The sequence below is a fragment of the Festucalex cinctus genome, chromosome 21 (genome assembly GCF_051991245.1).
Source record: "Festucalex cinctus isolate MCC-2025b chromosome 21, RoL_Fcin_1.0, whole genome shotgun sequence".
Classification (NCBI taxonomy): domain Eukaryota; kingdom Metazoa; phylum Chordata; class Actinopteri; order Syngnathiformes; family Syngnathidae; genus Festucalex; species Festucalex cinctus.
The window spans coordinates 1,913,518-1,933,309 of NC_135431.1; the positions used below are offsets into that span (position 1 = coordinate 1,913,518).

Sequence of the window (19,792 nt, forward strand, 5' to 3'; positions counted from 1 at the left end):
TCGTGAGTTGAACTGTATTCAATGTGTGGTCAGTATATCTATATATAGTATATAGTAATTAAACTATATTTAAATTAGTAGTAGTAAAATCAATACAAAATGTTGACTGGTTTGTTCCATGGGACAAAATGTAATTGGCCACTAGGGGGCAGGCTTGCCTCACTTGCTATGCTTGCTCCTTTCATTTGCACACACTGAAAATCCTTACTGTAGTGTTTGCCACAAAATAAGTGGAAAAAAAAATAAACTCAACTCAAGTTTAAAACAAATAAATTATGTATTTTCTGTTTTTTGTTTGTTTGTTTTTTTTAAAGTTTTTCTGGAAAAACACATTGTGTGAAATGTTTTAAAGTTTATTTTCTTTAAAAAAAAAAGAAAAGAAAAGTGTTCCCTAATTATTTTCTGCACTTTAAAAAAAGTGAAAAAAAAAGTAACAAAAACAAAAAAAAACATCCGTGTGCATGCACTCATTGCTAACAACTCCTAAACAGAAAAAAAAATTCGACGAAATATTTTTATTTTAATACGATTTTTTTCTTTTAATTAAAAAGGTTTTTCCAAATTGTTTTCTGCACTTTTTAATTTTTTTTAAAATTAAAAGTATAAACTGAAAGTACTAAAAAAAAACATGCACTCATGGCTAACAACGAGGCACTCTATAGCAGCCGCTAACAAAAAATACAAATAAAATATAAAGAGACTACTACGTGTGTTTTTTTTTTTTAAGTCTTTCTCTACATGACTCAGGGCTGACAATGAGGCACTCTAATACAGAAACGCCAGCACAAAAGCCTGGCCTGTATGTTGCACATTTCAGCACTTATTTCCAATAATGTGCAACATATTTAAAAACAAATCTCTGAATTGAATCCACCCTGCACGACGACCCATCCAACATCCAACATCCGTCCCGCCAGCTTTCGGAATTAATCATGCGACGCGTAGTGGTGGAAATACGGTGACATTTCCCCCATAATGAGAGCAACGGGCGTGAGGGCGTCGGGTCGGATTGACATTTTCCATTACCGAGTCAAAACCCACACGCATGTTTATGTGTGCACTCGCACATTTTTTTTTTTTGTCTTGACCGACGGATCATCCATCTTGTTCTAACCACATGCGAACGTGCACGTGTGCGTGTCGGGAAGGTGAAAAAGGGAATGATTTATGGACGGGAGTGGTGCAGGAGAGAGAGATGTGCGTACAGCAAGGCCTGGAAATCCTGATAAAAAAAAAAAAAAAAAAGTGGATAGGAGCAATTTAATGCCATCAATCTTCACACCTGGAGGCTGTGATATATTGGCAGGTGTGCGCGTGGATGTGTGTGTGCAGCAGGCAATCTAAAGCCAGCTGCACCAGGAAGTTGAAATTTAACGTTGGGGAAAGCCAACAAGAGTTAAAAACGCACGAATGGAATTCCAAAAAAAATTAAATCAAAAAAATTAATCATTTTCTGAAAAAAAATGGTGAAACAATTAAAATTTTTCAAAATTGTTTGAAAAATAATTGTATAATTTTTTTCTACAATTTTGAAAGATTTATCTTCTCTGGAATAATTTGTTTTAATTTTTCCTGAACTCAACTCAACTTTATTTATAAAGCGCTTTAAGAAGTATTTTTTTTTATTATTTTTTTTTTTAAAGAAAAAGCTGGGCTTTTTTCTACCTTTTTTTTTTTTAAATTGTAAAACAATTTAAATAAAAAAATATGTGAAAAATAATTGTATAACTTTATCTACAATTTTGAAAGATTTTTTTTTCCCTCTAGAATAAAAAGTTTTATTTTTCCTGACAAATGCAGTATTTTTTAATTATTTTTTAAAATTTTTTAGAAAAGCTGGGCTTTTCTCTACCTTTTTTTTTTTTAAAAAAAGTTTGTAAAACAATTGAAATAAAAAAAATACATGAAAAATAATTGTATATTTTTTTTCTACTATTTTTGAAATATTTTTTTTCTCTGGAATGAAAAGTTTTATTTTTCCTGACATATACAGTATTTTTTTTTTAAAGAAAAATCAGTGCTGTTCTCTAATTTGTCTTTTCTAAAAACTAATCCTGTAATGCTGAATAAAAACATTTGTTGCAAAAATTGTTGTTAAAATGATGGTTGAAACATTTTACATTCCACGACAACTAAACGACATTCATGGTCATGTTCAATTTGTTATGTTGGGTTGAGTGAATAATATTTTGCCATTTTCCAACATGTTGGCCACTTTTTTTTTTTTTTTTTTTTTTGCGCCTCATTCTCCACATGATGAAGAAGAAACAACACCAAATAATTCCAACTTGCGCTGATCATCTCATTGACGCGACTGCACAAAACATTTCCTGCTGTTGATTTGTTTTTCTTATTTTAGAATTCAACTTCCTCCACATCTCATTTCCTGACGGACCACACGCACACGCACAGACACACACACATAACCTCGCGCGGACGCCAATTTCCGTTGTCAATTTCTAACATTTTTTTTGTCACACGGCGACGTCCCCTTGAAGACGTCAGATGCGAGCGGCAGATTTCCCGTGGAGGATTTAAGGCCGCCGGGGCAGCTGGGAAATTGCATTTGCGAGCCGCCGCTACCACAAGATCCCGATAAGAGCCGATTTGTTCTAAGGGGCCAAGGTTATCGGGGGGGCGCTTGAACTTGAGCCCTCCAAACCGAACCCCGTGTTTGAACACAAATGGTGGCACAAAACATGTAGACAGACGATACAGGAACACTCACAGGCAGCATCTTCTGCAAACGACGACTAAGATTAGTGCAGGGTCATTCACAGTCTTCTTTGTTTGTGTCTTCCTGACAATACTTGTTATACTGACCCCCAGTGGCCACTAGGGATGTAACAATAACGCCAACATCGTGATATCGCAATATTATTAAAACTACCACAATATATCATATATTGTCGTCATGTCACAATATGAAAAGCAACACATCTGTAAAAAAAAAAGAAAAAAAAAAAGTCAGTTGATTTCAATTTGTGCAGTTCTAGCACCATTCAACAAACATTTAAAATAGAACGTATTTATACGTTTTTGGGAGCAAATGAGTTCATATGAGCTCTTTTTTTTTTTTTTTTTTTTTTTTTTTTTTTTTACAATATTCTGACCCTTTTTTTTTTGTATCGCCAACCTCTCCGCAATATCGTGATAATTATCATATTCCCACCTTCATACGTGATGGTTATCGTTTCGTGATGTTTGGATATCAAAGTTTTTGTTCTATAAAATCCGTGCCTTGCCTCACAAACGTTTGGTAATTACAAACATAAACAAACAAACAAAAAAAAAAAACCCATAATACTTGCAATTTGTTATCCTATGATATTATTTATGATATTTCAGGTACGCTCATTTCGAAGATACATGAGAAGCAAACAGGCCAATTTAATCACTTTTTCCAATGAAAATGAATCGAAGCGCGTGTTGGAAACTTTTTTTTTGTGTGTGTGAGACGCGTGGGCCATTTGTTTGCATTACATGCGCAGTGACAGTTTGGGGGTGGGGGGCGGGGGGGGGGGGGGGGGCGTGCTTCTATTGGATTGTAATTGTGCAGCAGCTGTGGAGCACTTTTGGGTGACAAACTTTTTTTTTTTTTTTCCCCCTTACTTCTTCCTTATCATCTAAGAAAATGCTCAAAAGAAGTTTACCGGAATAACTTGAAAGTGATCTTACATAAAAAATAAACTTGATTACGTGTCAGATGCAGCAAAGCAGCCCCAGAACTTAAAGATTATTATTATTATTTTTTTTTTTATTTGAGTTAGGAGTAAAAATTTGAGCAGTTTAAGCGGAATGTTATTGTTAAATTAGACAAAAGACATGTTAGCTTAATGCTAACAAACGATGGGAAACACCATAGAGAGGCTATCAAATACTATTGACGTCGCTGTGTTGTAACGTGATATTTCAACACAAATAGTGCAGCAACACATGTGGACCGACAATACAAGACAGTCACAGGGATATATTCTTTATCCTCTGTCGATAATCATGAATATTTAGGGCCCAATGATTAATCGGCCAGACGATTAATATACTGTATATATATATATATATATATATATATATATATATATATATATATATATATATATATATATATATATATTTTATATAATTGACCAATCCACAAGGGTCGAGCCCTGCTAAATATTACTGCAAATTTGTGTGTCAGTGAAATGCTGCCCCCTGGTGGCTTAAGGTGCACAGCGCAGATGGAGCAGCACAAACTCTATTGAACTGAAGTAAAAAAACAAAAAATGTTACCAATTTAATTATTTACATTTGATTCATTGATGTCATTTTATAGCTGCTATTTTTTAAATTAAAATGTATTTTACTATTTTTAAATTAAAATCATAAAAACTTTTAAATTAAATCATATTGCGAACATTTTGTCAGCTACAAGAAGGAATTTGCATGCATCAATTTTGCTTCTATTTCTATTTGGCCTTTTTATTTTTTTTATTTTATGCACTTTTATGCTCCCTGCAACGAGTGTGTGCATTTAATATTTGTGTGTGCGCACACTCTTGAGAGTCACAAACGAGCACGACGACCTCCACTAGTTGGTGTTAAAAAAATAAAAAATAAAAATAAAATAAAATAAAAGCAGCAAGATTAATCGAAATAAGCACATAAAAACGTGTTGACAGCCAGCTGCTTGTTTGCTTGTTGTTTTATGGACTTCATCTTACGAGCATTCAAGTCACAAAATAAAAAAAAAAAATAAAAAAATAAAAAATGTCCCCCATGAGGACATTTCCGCAAACGCTGACGCTGGTTTTCTTGGGCTGCGTTTTGCTAAATCAAATGAGAAGCAAGCTAGCGTGAGTCTCCCTCGGGAGGACCGTGATGTCATCGCAGCAAGATGACATCATAAAACTGAGCGACAATCAAAAAAACAGGAAGGCGGTTTTACGACTATGATGTCATCATTGTGATGGAAAAGGCCCACATAAAAGTTCGTCCGTCAGCTTTTTTTTTTTTTTTTTTGGGGGGGGGGGGTCGAGTGGCTTTCATCTCCAAGCCGTCAGCACGCCGCTCGTTGGTCACGCCTCCATTAGGCTCCCCGTCATGAATAAATCATCTCCATCTTTATGATTCTTCACTCTCATTGATTGGCTGGCGGCCCGGCAAACCTCCGACCGAGGAAAAGTGGGCTAAATGGATCTTTTGGTGACGGCAGCGGAACGTCGCACGATTCAAAGAAACCCGTGTGACCAAATGGGCAGCAAAATAAAGAGATGTTTTGGAGAGATGTTTTTTCCCCACATTTTTTTTTTAATTAAAGTTAAAAAAAAAAAAAAAATCTTAAAAAAAAAAAAAAGTATTACTTCCTTTAAAAATATTTTTTTGGGGTGACATCTTTCATATTTCGTCCCCCTTAACATTTTTTTTGTGTAAGATTGTTATTGAATTTTTCTACAATTTATTTTTTTTTTCAAATAGGGGAAAAAAGGTGATTGCTCAAGATGTGGATTGAAAAGATATATATATATTTTTTTAATCAAACTGTTTTCTGTAACTAAAAGAATCATTGAAAATGAGTGAAAATACTTTATATTAACATTTTTTCTTTTTTTATATAATTTTTTTAATGGAAAAAGTTGGTACTTTCAGAAGGATTTTAGGGATATTTCTTTTTTCAATTTTGAACAATGTATGTATAATTTTTTTGGAAGGAATAGTATTTTTTTTTATTTCTCTGAACTTATTTTTTCTTAGAATTTTACTTTTTATTTTTAGATTATTTCTAATTTTATTTTCTATTTTTATATTATGATATATTTTATTATTTAACAGTAAAATAGATGTTTTGGAGAGATTTTTCCACGTTTTATTTTTTTTTACTTAAAGTAAAAATAAATAATTGTAAATGTAGTTTTTCCTTTAAAAATATTTTATTTTTCTTAGAATTTTATTTTTTATTTTTATATTATTCATAATTTTCTTTTCTATTTTTATATTATATATTTTATTTTTATTATTTAACAGTATATGTTTGAATTTTTCTTTGCAAACAGCACGTCGCCACGGCAACAACGTATAATAAGAAAATACTTTTCAATCACTTTTCATCTTTCAACGTTTTTCGACGAACCGCGCAAGCTAATGAATATAAAAATAAATAAATATAAAATATAAAACAACATACAACATATAATCCAGGCTTTTCACGGACAAGATTGCCTCTTATTTGTTTATTTGTTGTAAGCTCGTCATTTAGCAAAACGTCATGGTTAGCATGCTAGCTATGCATAGCATTCAATTCTATGCCGCTAATCGTAGCAACAAAAAAAAACAAAAAAAAGTTGTTTAATTTCCGCCACGTTTGATGTCAAATAACGTCAGCTTGTTTGGAATTTGCTCATCCGGAAATGCACACGTGTGACATCACGTCCGAAATGTCCTCGATATACATTTGCTATCTTTCCCCTGCAACTTATGTTTCTCATTAAGGCCTGTCGCCTCGCATTTGTCATAGTGGCTGCTCGCAAGCGCGCACACGCGGGATGGACGCAGAGTGTCCAATTTTGGGCCGAAATAGGACACACGTCGCCGGATCTCGGGAATTGCGGGAGAGCGAGCGAGAGAGCGAGAGAGGACGACTCGAGAGAGGACGACTCGAGAGAGGACGCCAGGCTGGCACGTTCCGGTTGAAAAGATGATTTGCAGGAAGGAAGTTTTTGAATCGCACGTTTAGGAATTTGCGCTGCAAATAAACTTGCCATCTCTTACGTGTGCGACCTTGAAAAAAAAAAAAAAAAAAAATGCTTTTATGGGAGGACAACGGCCAGTCTGATTATCATGTAGATTTATTTTACGGATTTTTCTGCCGATTCTCCTCAAGTTGAGTCCTCAAGCGGGAAGACGAGTATAATCAAGGTGGAACCATTTTAATATTCATGCGCACGCCCTTCATGCTGGTGGCATGTGGGAGGAGTTTAGGGAGCCTTCTTCAATTTAATAGGGACACCTCAACGCACGCACACAAAAGAAATTCAGAATCTCATTTCATATTCATTTGGAAACATATGGAGACGGATTTTTGAGGTCAATGCCGATTCTGATATTTGGCATAATAAAATTACAATAACTGATTAATTGACAGATTAATTTATTTAAAAAAAAAAAAAATAGTTTTGTTAATATTTGGTCCCTTTACACTTACAATAAAAAATATGAATTACAGGCAAAAATTTGACTGCTTTACAACTTTACAACAAAGGCAGAAATCGGCTAGTTTTTTTTTGCCAACATATCGCCCAAATATTGTAATAATAATAATAATAATAGCTTTTGGTAAAAAAAAAAAAAAAAATTCCCTTTTCACACATTTTCATAAATTTTTTTTTTCATTTCTTTGCCTAAATATCACCCGAGTATGTCACTTATTTAGAAAAAGTATTTTTTTTTTGTGAATTTTGGAGCATATGTAATACTGATAATATACATAATAATAATAATAATAATGATAATAATAATAATAAATATATTGCCAAAACATTGGAATAATTTTAATACTACTACTACTACTACTAATAATATTAATAATTGCTGTTGGTAAAATAAAGTTCCCTTTTTTCACACATTTTCATAATTTTTTTTTAAATTTCTTTGCCTAAATATCACCTGAGTATGTCACTTATTGAGAAAAAGTAATTTTTTTTGTGTGCATTTTTTAGCATATGTAATACTGATAATATACATAATAATAATGATAATAATAATAAAAATAATAATAAATATATTGCCAAAACATTGGACTAATTTTAATGCTACTACTACTACTAATAATAATAATAATTGCTGTTGGTAAAATAAAGCTCCCTTTTTTCACACATTTTCATAATTTCTTTTTCAATTTTTTTGTCTAAATATCACCCGAGTATCTCGCTTATTTAGAAACAAGCATTTTTTGTTGTTGTTGCATTTTTGAGCATATGAAATACTGACACGTGTACCGAATGACTTGACCCAAGCCAGCAATAAAAAAAACAAGTGACCTTTGCGTGACACTTTTCATAGCATACGTGGATTTTATTTGCTTGATCCAGACAGCAACGGCAGCCGTAAAAGTACAACAACAGCAACATTGTCCATCGTTTGGATCGTTCAGACACCATTCCGCTTCTTTTTGCGTTTTTTTTTTTTTTTTGATGACGTGAAGAAGAAGAAGAAGAAAGTTTAGCGTTCATGCAGCCGGCCCGTCGCGAGAGAGCGAGCGTACCTTCCGCCGCGCCGTTCACAGCCTCTCGATGTGTCGGTACTTCTTGCGCAGCACGGACACCCGGTCCCGGAAGAGGAGCGGGTCCAGTCGCATCTGCGAGTGCAGCAGAGGCATGAAGCCCAGCCAGCGGCTGAAGGCGTTCACGCACGTCTGCCGCGCCGCAAAGTGATCCGGGTCGGCCCACCGCGACGTCTTGGAGCCCTTCCGGGGTGCCAAGCAAAACACCTTTGACTTTCTTTTCATAGAGTGATACGCAAGGTTATTTTAGTGAACAAAAACTAACAAAAACACTAAAGCTAAAATAAATACATTAAATAAATACATAAATAAATTGCGAGTATGAAACAATATACTAAAATAATAAAAAACAAAAATAGAAAAAACAACAAAAAATTAAATAAAATAAAAATTAAAAAAATTAAAAATTCAATTCAATTAAATAAAAAAAAAACAATTTTGTGAATGAAATAAAATCAAAATGAAAAAAAAATGTAAAAAATTAAAACTACATTTTATGCTTCCAAAACTAACTAAAACTAACTATAATTATAGTGAAAATGTGTTTCCTTTTTTAGCATTGGTACTTAATTTAATATATTTTATTAAATATTGCACACAAGTAATAGACATAATAAAAAAAAAACTAATACTGAAAGTAACTAAAACGAAGCATAAAAAAACTAAAACTAATAAAAAACTAACAGAACCACCCTGAAAACTGATTCAAACTAACAACATTTCGAAAATCAAAATTCAAAGTGAAATCAAAATTAATTAAAATGAAAAATTCTATAATAATTATCCCCGTACTAGTATTAGTTGTAGTTTTAATACTGGTTCTACTTTTACATCTGCTACAAGTTGTAGTTGCTTGTTCTGCTTTTCATTTTGGTCCTAGTTCGACGCTAGTGCCGGTTCTGCTTCGAATCATATTTCTAGTCTAGCTTTGCTTGTTTTTGTACTAGTAGTTCTAGTCCCATAGTTGTAGTTTTGATTCTTGGACTTGGTTCTGCTTTTGATTTTAGTTCTGGTTCTAGATTTGGGTCTTGTTCAATTCCAGTTGCAAGTTCAACTTTGGATTTGAGTTCTATTTTTGATTTTTGGGTCTGACCTACTTTTGAGACTAGTTTTTTAAAAAAAATTTTAAGTCTGTCCTGGTTCTGTTTCGGTACTCGATCCAGCCTTCATATGGGTCTGCTCATCATTCTAGTTCTGGTTCTGGTTCTGGTTCTAGCGGAACGTTTTCACGTCAGTCCTCCGTCAATTGCGTATATTTGAAAAATGTCATAAGAATAAATGAAGTCCTGGAAATGTCGGCCTTGCTCATTTTGCGCCATTAATTACTCGCCGAGTGGTCGCAAAGCGCCTGCGGTCAACACATCAATCAATCGCGAGACCGCACGCACCCTCACAGTTTTTTTTTTTGCAGATTATTAAAACCATATCGCGCTCATATTGCTTCTGTGAAGAAGGAGGACATATTGATTGAAACGGGAGCTAATCCCGATGACATCATAATGACATCGCCACGATTTGGTACCGTCCGCAGGGCACACGTCGTAAAAAAAAAAAAAAAAAACGGGAATTCCCCCGACGGTGATCATCAAAAGATATTTTTATTTTATTTTATTTTTTTTAGGGGTGTGGAAAATGATGACGGTCATTTCCGCTCGGTGGTTAAAACAAAATCATAATCGCAAAAAGTAACGTTTCATCGTGACGAGCGCGTCGGAAAAGACGGACGGCTTTCATCAGACGCGATGACAGGAAATATTTGAAATGATTTCCTCTTTGATTTTCATTTCATCGTCATCTCTTGGGGCTCGGAATAATCATCAAATAATTCAAGCTTCCGCAAGTGATGAAATGTTGGACGGCTCTAAAATGGCCGCCTCAAAGCAAAATGGCAGCGTTTTTTGGCGTGGATGTGAATCGTTGTATATACAAAAATCAATCTGACTTGACTTGACTTACTTGTCCCATCATGGTCTCCTTGTACTGTTTCTTGTGCGTGACCTTGACGGGCGCCTGCCTGGTGACGGCCGAAACCAGGAAGTTCATCAGGATGTCCTCGCAGTTGGCCATGCGGTCCACCATGCTCAGCAGGCTGCCCGGCACCGAGCTGCTGAACAGGAAGTGGTAGTACCTGAAAGAAAGATGGGGGTGGGGGGGGGCGCCATATTTGCTACTTGCTAGCGTCAACAAGGACCACGAGAAGTCAGTCAAATTTCACCAAAAAAATGGTCATGAAATATAATAAAAATGAGTGCAAAACTAACTATAATGACAGATTTTTTTTTTTTTTAATTTAATTTCATAACATGAGCTTTTGAACTTTATTTTTCAATGTATTTTTTTTTCTGGTGTTACTGTGAAACTGTACAAAAGTACAAGGTTGAACATTCATATCAGAATTCTCTTACTTTTCTTCATTACACAATATTTTGTGACTTTTTTTTAATTTTTTGCACTCAACAAATACTTCATAAAAACAACAAAAAACTAATACTAAAACTAATAAAAGCAAAACTAATTGTACTAGCATTTTGGGTTAAAAACTAATAATCCCACTCCAAAAAAAAAATAAATAAAAATAAAATAATAAAATATAAATGATTATAATAAACATTATAAAAACATAAAATAACAAAATAACATAATAAACAACTAAATAAAAACTAAAACTAATAGTAAAATAGTAAAACTAATAAAACGTCACTGCTGTGTGAATTTTTACAAATTCATTTACATTTTTATGATTTTAAGATGAAATTGCATGCAGACATCCCAGAATTGTAAAAATACAAACAATGCAAAAAAATGGACATAAGTGTTTTTCACGTAGCAGCGACAAAAAGCTAAACTAAACAAACTAATAAAGACTAACTAAAAAAAAGGTCAAAATAAAATAAAACTAATAAAAAACTCCAACACTAATAATAAAACTCCGCTGCCATGTGAAAAACACTCGTCATTTTAAAAAATTTACATTTTTTGATTTTAAGATAAAACTGCATGCATACATCCCAAAATCGTAAAAATGTAAACAATGAAAAAACTGGATATGAGTGTTTTCCACATAGCAAAAAGCTAAACTAAAAAAAAACTAACTTAAAAAAGAAAAAGAAAAAAAAAAAGTTCAAAATAAAATAAAGCTATAATAAAAAAAATCAATCCAAAACTAATAGTGAAGCTAATAAAACATCGCTGGCTATGTGAAAAACACTTTGGTCATTTTTCTATTTATTTTCATTTTCATGATTTTAAGATGAAACTGCACATCCCAGAATGGTCAAAATACAATTTCCCAGAGCAACGTCAAAAAGCTCAACTAAAGACCTGTGGTAGAAGGCGGCCCCGGTGAGCACCATGGAGTAGTCGTTGGTCCACTTGGACGTGTATCCCCAGCAGGAGCGCGAGGCGTCCCAGTAGTGGCTGCGGGCCGGATAACCCACGATGCGATCCGGGAAACTTTGCCACACGACGAAGGCGAAATCCACCTGGCCGACAGGGAAAACGATCACCACCACGTTTGCGCAATACGAGAGCACCGTCACCGCACCGTCGCTCGCCGTCTGCCAATTCAGCGGCGGTGGGGAACACGAACGCGGACTTTGATGAGACTTGCGGGAGGGCGGGGCTGGACACTCATTGGACACTTCAGGCGCCATCAAGCACTGCTGCACGATTTAACGAGGTCCAGTAGAGTGGACATTTAGCAGGCTACCTGCTAGCTTGAGCAACTCATTGGTTTTGTTCATCCCTTCCCCCTCTAGGAGGAAAAAAAACTATATATTTTTGAAAAAAACAAAACAATTATATATTTTGTTTGTTTTTTGTTACATTTGTATATTTTTTGTGTCCGCATAAAAAAACATACATAATATATTTTTGAAAAATTTCTATATAATTAGATATATTTTGCTTATTTTTTGTTACATTTGTATATTTTTTTGTGTCTGCATAAAAAAACCCATTGAATATATTTTTGAGAAAAAAAAATAAATAATTATATATATATTTTGTTTGTTTTTTGTCACATTTGTATATTTTTTGTGTCCGCATAAAAAACCCCAATGAATATATTTTTGGAAAAAAAATATATAATTCTATATATATTTTGTTTGTTTTTTGTTACATTTGTATATTTTTTGTGTCCGCATAAAAAAAACAAAACAATAAATATATTTTTGAAAAATTTCTATATAATTATATATATTTAGTTTGTTTTTGTTACATTTGTATATTTTTTTGTGTTTGCATAAAAAACCCCAATGAATATATTTTTGAAAAAAAAAAATTCTATATGAGCAGCCAACTGCCCTCTTGTGGTCGTTTTATTATCATCAGGAATAATTACATGCATTTTCACAATCTCTATATATCCACAATGTGAGCATAATAAAAGAGTTTGTGACTCACCTCATTGGTGGAGAGAACCGAGTCTTCGTCCAGACTGAGGATGGCGTCGGCAACGATGACGTCGTGCGGGTAAAAACGACTACTCATCGTCTGGACGGAACAGAAAAGAGGTTGTTGCTGGTCTTTTTTTTTTTTTTTTTTTAGGGATTTATTCCATATTTTTTTGTGGTGGTAAACAAAAAAGCCTTGGGGCCAAGTAAACAAGTGGAGCAAAATGTGTTTATTCCGCTGCGGCGTGTCCATCCATCACACGGTTAGTTTTTTTTGTTGTTGTTGTTGTGTTTTTCTTTTGGGCGAGCCGTCCGCCCGTCGTCAATTTTCGAGCTAGCAAAGCGTGCAGGGGCCAACATCCATTCGCTGCTGATGATCTTATTGACTTCTAATTAAAGTGTGAATTATTTAAGTGCGCGCAGCTGCACGGTGAGGAGAAAAGAAAAAATTCACGTTGGGATGCGAGGTTGAAACCGGGATTAGAATACACAACATAATCTAACATTTAGTAATTGTAAAATTGTCATATTTCACATTGATGGATATTTTATGATTTCATTTATTGACCAAGTATAAAATCTCACATTTAGTCTGCACTTATTACTCCTTCCTAACTGACTTGGGTTTCTTACTGTTGTCGTTATTTTAGTTAACTAAAACTCAGGAAAAAAAACAAACTAAAATAAATTTAAAAAAAAAAAAAATTCGTTCATGGAACAAAATCAAAAGAAAAACTACCTGAAACTAAAACTAGAATTACAGCCAAAAATGTCCTTCGTTTTGGTCTTTGGTAATTAATTTAACGCATGAATGTTTGGGGACGATTTTAAGTGTGATTTGAAGTCGATTTATTTCGATATGAACCGGAATAAGGACGTTTGAAAGTGTGTCGCGCGGAAGTGACGTCATCTGGCAGCAGCCAATAGAAAAGCACCAAAAGATGACGTCACTCACATAAAAAAAAACAACTAAAAACTAAAACTAATGCTGAAACTAAAACTAAATTAAAATTAAGCATTTATTAAATAACTAAAACTAATAAAAACTAACAGAACCACCCTGAAAACTAATTAAAACTAAATTTAGAAAAACAAAACTCAAAACAAAATAAAAACTAACTCAAATGAAAAATTGCAAAATTATAATAATAACCCCAGCTGGAAAATGCCAAACTTTAAAAACAATTCCCCTGAAACCACTTTTAAGCCATGTATGAAAAGTCTGCCATTTTGTTTTTGAAGCGGCCATTTTGGCTACTTTGAGGTTTTCCTTCGGTGACCAACTCGCCGTTCAAATTTGATACAAATTATGTGCACTATTCAAATGTGTGATGCAAAATAGCCAACGACGTGTGCTATTACGCATGGTGGCAAAAAATGGGAAAAACTTTTTTTTTTTTGGTCCTTGCGCGGAGCGTGACGGTGAAATTTGACGACTCGCTCTTAAAAACGGCAACGTCTCATCAATTCATCATCCGCAAGGTCACAGCTTGACCAAAAATAAAGCTTCACATTCCGTCCAATTATCATGTAAGCGTTATATCATATTTAACGTTCGCCCCGTGGCGCTCGCATTCCAAATCAATCGTCTGAAGGCAGCAGAATTCCGTCCCTGCACCCCCCCCGCCGTCCAAGCCCCGCCCATCGCCGGTCCAAGATTAGATCCCGCCGAGATCCGGCGGAGGTTCGATGGTCGCCAAGCGTATCTTCGCCTCGCGGCCATTAACTCGCTCGCCGTACGCGCCGACCGCTGCGACGCCGTGGGAGTTTTCTTTTTTTTTTTTTCCCCGAACGCCGCGTCGCGTCGTCCCTGTTAAATTCAAGCGGGAGGTCAAGGGTCACGCACAGCTATGTGCAGCATCATTAGGAAGCCATCGATGGTGTCTATCTGGACGTATATGCAGGCTTCTATAGGCAGCAACCATTTTTTTATTTAAAAAAAAAAAAAATTAATTGGATGATGTCATCTCATTAATGCGTCCTACTGAGAACTAAAAAGATTACAACTTAGTGTAAAATAAGAATAAGATGATTATTTTTTACTTGGTCACTGCCCAATAAAAAGTAATTTTTTTTTTGGTGTTTTTGTTTTGCTTTGACTTGCAAGCACAACCGTATAGCTTAGCCTAAAACTGCTCGATTCTGAAGAAAATCATGATTTATTTATTTTTTTTTTTGGTAATTGAAATCACGATTAGGATGATCTTTTTTTTTTTTGGTGCAAAATAAGAAATTGCTAACATAAAAAATATGAAGCTATAAATTTTGTTAAAACATTATGCCAGATTTATTAAATTAGTTATTTTAAAATGTAAAAACAAAAAGTGCAAATATATACATTTAAACAACTCAAAATTAGTAATATGATCTTTTATTCTTGTATTTGTAATTTTTAACATTTAATGCTAATCTCCACAAATCACAAAAGTGTATGCTAGCTAGCTTTTACTTTTTCGCATTTTTTTTTAACATTTCACATGAATCTCCATGAACCAAAAATTAGTTCATTAACTTGATGATAGACAAAAGGCCTTTTTCACTTTTAATTGAACTGATTTTAGTTGACTCTTTGTCTTTTTATCGTTTTACGTTAATCCCCACGAGCCAGAAAGTAGCATGCTAGTGCTAATCAACAAAAAGATAAAAAAAAAAAACTACTCCAATTTTCACTTCCAGTATCTTAGAGGACTTTTATGTATGTATGTATGTATGTATTTATTTATTTACTTTTATTTATATTACAAATCACAAAAGTGTATGCTAGCTAGCTAAAACTTTTGCCATTTTTTTTTTTACATTTTACGTAAATCTACATGAACCAAAAACTAGTACATTAACTTGATGATACACAAAATGACTTTTTCACTTTTAATAGAACTGATTTTTGTTTACGTTTTTGTCTTTTTATCGTTTTACGTTAATCTCCATGAGCCAGAAAGTAGCATGCTAGTACTGCTCACCAGCAAAAATGTTCACTTCCAGTATCTTAGAGACTTTTATTTTCACTTTTTGCCGTTTTTAACATGTCCGACTCCCATTTGAGCCGACTTGACTTTTTCACCTTGCGCGCATCATCATGATTTTGTGGCACGGCTGAAGGAGGCAGGATGGATGTCGTGAGAGGGAGCCGTACGTAAAAGTCAAGCTCGCCGACGGAGACGTGCCGACTTGAGCTGTGATTGATGACGCTGAAACACGTCCGCCGCTGATAATATTGATGCGGCGGCGGCGACGGCGCCGAAGCGCTTGCTCGGCATGTTCCAGCCGACTCGGCGTGATTTAGCGCGCGAGGGTCATGTTGTGCTTACTCAGGCCGGACGGAAAACAGACGAGACGCTCGATACGGAATTGGCCGGAAATGACGCGACAAGCTGCTTAACCTGTCATGACTTCCTGTTCGGATCGACTTCAATCATGTAGAATCCACTTCCATATTCCGTATTATACACAACATGGTTCTTAACTCATTCACTGGCAGCCATTTTGACTGACGGCTGTTTTACTGGATTTTGTAAGAATATGGTGTTCTATTGCTATTTTAATAAAAAAAAATATGGAACCTACCAAAAGAAAGATTAGAGTCTCTTCCTTCATCAGGAAAAAAATATATATATTTGTATCTGTTTCCGTTTTGCAGAAATTAGCATTAGAAAATAGCTAAGTTTCATCGATATTCACATTCCTGGTGAAAAGACTCTCAAAAAGAGCTTGTTGCAACATGGCCCTGGTTGATCTCTTATACACTACTGCCACCTACTGGCTTTTTTTTTTTTTTTTTTTAAACAACTGCCATTGCTTTAAACAACCTCTTGAGGTCAGAAGCTGCATTAAAGCCTTTTGTATGCACTAGCATAAAAACAAAACATAAATACGTTTAAATACGAGTATAAATATGAGTGCAGGACAAAGTATTAAAAAACGTATTTATACGTTTTTGGGTTTGAATGAGTTAATCCAGGGTTGCTGTAGCTTTACTAATTCTTTTTACACAAAACGGTAGATTTTTTGTTGTTGTTGTCGTTTTCACATTTTTAAATGATGATGTATTATAAAACGTAAAATATAAGAACTAGAAAAAGACAATGTAACAACGGTGAATGGTCACTAGAGGGCGACAGGAAGGTGGTCACCAGATTACTTTCCATGAAGAAAAAAAATAAAAATAAAATAAATAAATAAATAAATAAAAATATTGAGAACAAAATGTAAATATTTTGAAACATATCCGCAGATTTTTTTCAATATTTCAAAAAAAAGATTTTAAAATGTTAGTTTTATGTTTTTTTTTTTTTTGTTTTTTTTTTTTTATGGGGAAGGCCAACCCCCTTTTATTAGCGCTTAGGGTTTGAATTTTTCTTTTTCAATTAAATGTATTTTTTTTTCTGTAATTGACATTAGAATTGTCAAATTTCTGTCTTAAAAAAAAAAGCGGTTGATTCGAGTTGAATGTCGTCGTTGACGAGTGTGCGAGTGACCTTGCTCTGCCCTTGGATGACGGTGAGAGGCACGCTGGTGGAGGGCCACTTGTTCCTGGGAGGTAAAGGCTTGTCGCTGTTCCACAAAACCACGATCTGCAGCAGACAAACAAAATACAAAATAATGTTCAAGGTTATGGTAGAATTCTATATTTCCATTTGGCACCCACCTGCGCACAGAACTTGGACTTGGCCACAGCGATGATGAGCTTGACGACGGGTGACGGCTGCGACTGCAGCGGACTCACCGTGTGGATCACGCCGGTGAACTGCGGTGGCGGACTCTTACCTGCAAATACACACACCAAAAAAAAAAAAAAGATTTCACTGACAATTACAAAGGGTTGAATGCATATGTCAAATATATATATTTTTTAAATAATATATATTTTTAGGAATGGGTTAAAAAAAAAAAAAAAAAAAAAAAATCGAATAATTGACATCGAATCGATTTATTTAAATATCTAATTTTCCCAATAAATTCTAAAAAAAAAAGGTCATTTTTTTTGTATCGTACTGTTTTCTTGAAATTTACTGTTGAATTTACAACTATTTATTAAATTATTAATTTAAAGGGATACTTCACTTATTTAATCCATTATAGCAATAAAAAGTTAATATTTTGTCGATAATTAATTAACTTTCATTGTTTATCACGTACAATTTATACTTTTAAAAAACTATTTTGACACTTGTCGACTGAAAATGACATCACATGTGCTCAGGAGCACCTTGTGATGTCATTTTCAGTTGACTGCATGTTGCAAAAATGTGTTTTTAAAGATACATTAAAAAATAATGAAAATTGTAAATTTATTATAGACAAAAATATTTACGTTTGACTGCCAAAAATGGTTAAGTAATATATTATATGTATGAAAGACCTGATTTACTGCACTTTAAGACAATTCGGAATATTTTGAAGTTTATATTTACAATTGAGGAAATTAGAATCGACTAATATTTGTATTTGATTATTTACAACAATTCATCCGTCCATTTTCTTGACCGCTTGCTCCTCACAAGGGTCGCGGGAGGGGTGCTGGAGCCTATCTCAGCTGGCTTTGGACAGTAGGCGGGGTAACACCCTGGATTGATTGCCAGCCAATCGCAAGGTATTTACAAGAATTAAATAAAAGAAAATGAGATCAATGAAATACATATATTTGAATTAGACAATTTTAGAGAATTGTAACGGATATTTCAGGATTCTTCCTCATGTAAATGCTTCGTGGGCCGTGTGTTGAAGCTGCCATCTGTCTTTGTGACACGCGCGCACACGCATCCCGTTCGCATGAGCAGGCTTGTTAAATCCTCCGCTGAACTCGCCCGGGTTCTGATGCCCTCCGTTAGCGCCGCCAATTTGCTCCGATAAACCCCAAAAGTGTCGCGTTTGGCGCGCAACCAAAAAAAGATAAAAACGTTAGCGAGCGCGGCCAAACTTGAAACGAGCGCGCTTGATGAACGAGCCGCCACGTCGGGCGCGGCGCTTAAATGGACTGGCGGAATTGATTTTTTTTTTTTTTCTTTCTTTCCTGCAGTCACCAGTCTTAACAGTTGAAGTTACTGCAAAAAAGCAAAGCAAATCAAGTGGACTTTAGAGCGCCCCGTCGTCGCCACGAGTGCGCGCACATCACGGTGACAAAAACAAGAAGGAGGGGCGGTGGGCAGGGCGGGTCAATTTGACTTGATAGCTGGCGTGTACCAGGGGCTAGTATGACTGCTTTAGAGCGCCTCATCGTTGGCCCTGAGTGCACGCACGTTACAAAGAAAAGTCCGAAGAGCGAGGGGAGAAAAAAATAAATAAATAAATCTAATGTGAAAGCCAACACTCAAGCACCTTTTGGCGCAAGCTAACGTGGTGCGTGGCCTATTTCTGACTGGAGGGGGCGCAAGAGAGCCGACGTAGCGGCGACTGGGCACATGGCGTGCCAGGTGTTGGCTCGCCTGCTTGGGAATACTCGCAAGCGCACGGATAAGTGGAGCTGGAGTGCTCTTTAGTGCTTGCTCGATCCATCTCTCTGACACTGACTGCATCTCAGGTGGCCTTACGTATAATAACCCCCCCCCCCCCAACACCGAATTGCCTTTTTGGGAGCATCAACATGCAACCAGGAAAGTCAGAATAAATTACAAGCCAGATTATGTCAAGGTTTTTGATTATCATTTGGCAGATTGTCCAGCAGAAAAAAAAAAAAAAAAAAAAAAAAAAAAAAAAAAAAAAAGAACCAACTTGGATGTTTGCATCCTTGAATTTTGAAGAAAAAAAAAAAAAAAGTCTTTGATCCTTGAAATATCAACTTTACAATATATCATTTGAAAGGACAATTACAAAATAAAAACAATAAAGTGAAATAAGAATAGAATAAACTAAAAAAACATAATAGCAACTGAAAACAACAGTAAGAATACTTGACAGTTCCGGTGCGTTTTGGCCTCTTGGGGGCAGTGTGGTGCCGTGCATCCAATGGGCTACACACTTAAAGTGAGTACAGAAGAAAGTTGCGATTGAAATTCTATTTAATATAACTCGTTTTTTCCACACATTGGGAAGAATTTGTGCCTTTGTGTAATGTTATCTCATCTGTGGGTATGTGTTGCCACAACATTTGTGTGTGGATATTCGTTATTTGAAGGAAAAACACTCCCGAAGCTGATGCTAACTT

General features: G+C 35.0%; 1 protein-coding gene across 2 annotated transcripts in view; it reads right to left on the reverse strand.

The window, feature by feature from the left end:
* Nucleotides 1-8,025: 8,025 nt before the first annotated feature.
* LOC144010132 (exostosin-1b) overlaps nt 8,026-19,792 on the reverse strand; it is a 61,874-nt gene continuing 50,107 nt past the window's right edge. The window contains exons 7-13 of one of the 2 annotated variants that reach the window (XM_077510281.1): nt 17,297-17,415; nt 17,127-17,222; nt 12,662-12,751; nt 11,579-11,739; nt 10,214-10,385; nt 8,240-8,440; nt 8,026-8,142 (exon numbers count right to left, since the gene is read on the reverse strand). In XM_077510281.1, the coding sequence (XP_077366407.1) occupies nt 8,255-8,440; nt 10,214-10,385; nt 11,579-11,739; nt 12,662-12,751; nt 17,127-17,222; nt 17,297-17,415 (824 nt within the window). In that variant the 3' untranslated portion in view covers nt 8,026-8,142; nt 8,240-8,254. The other variant, XM_077510280.1, reaches the window with a different exon arrangement.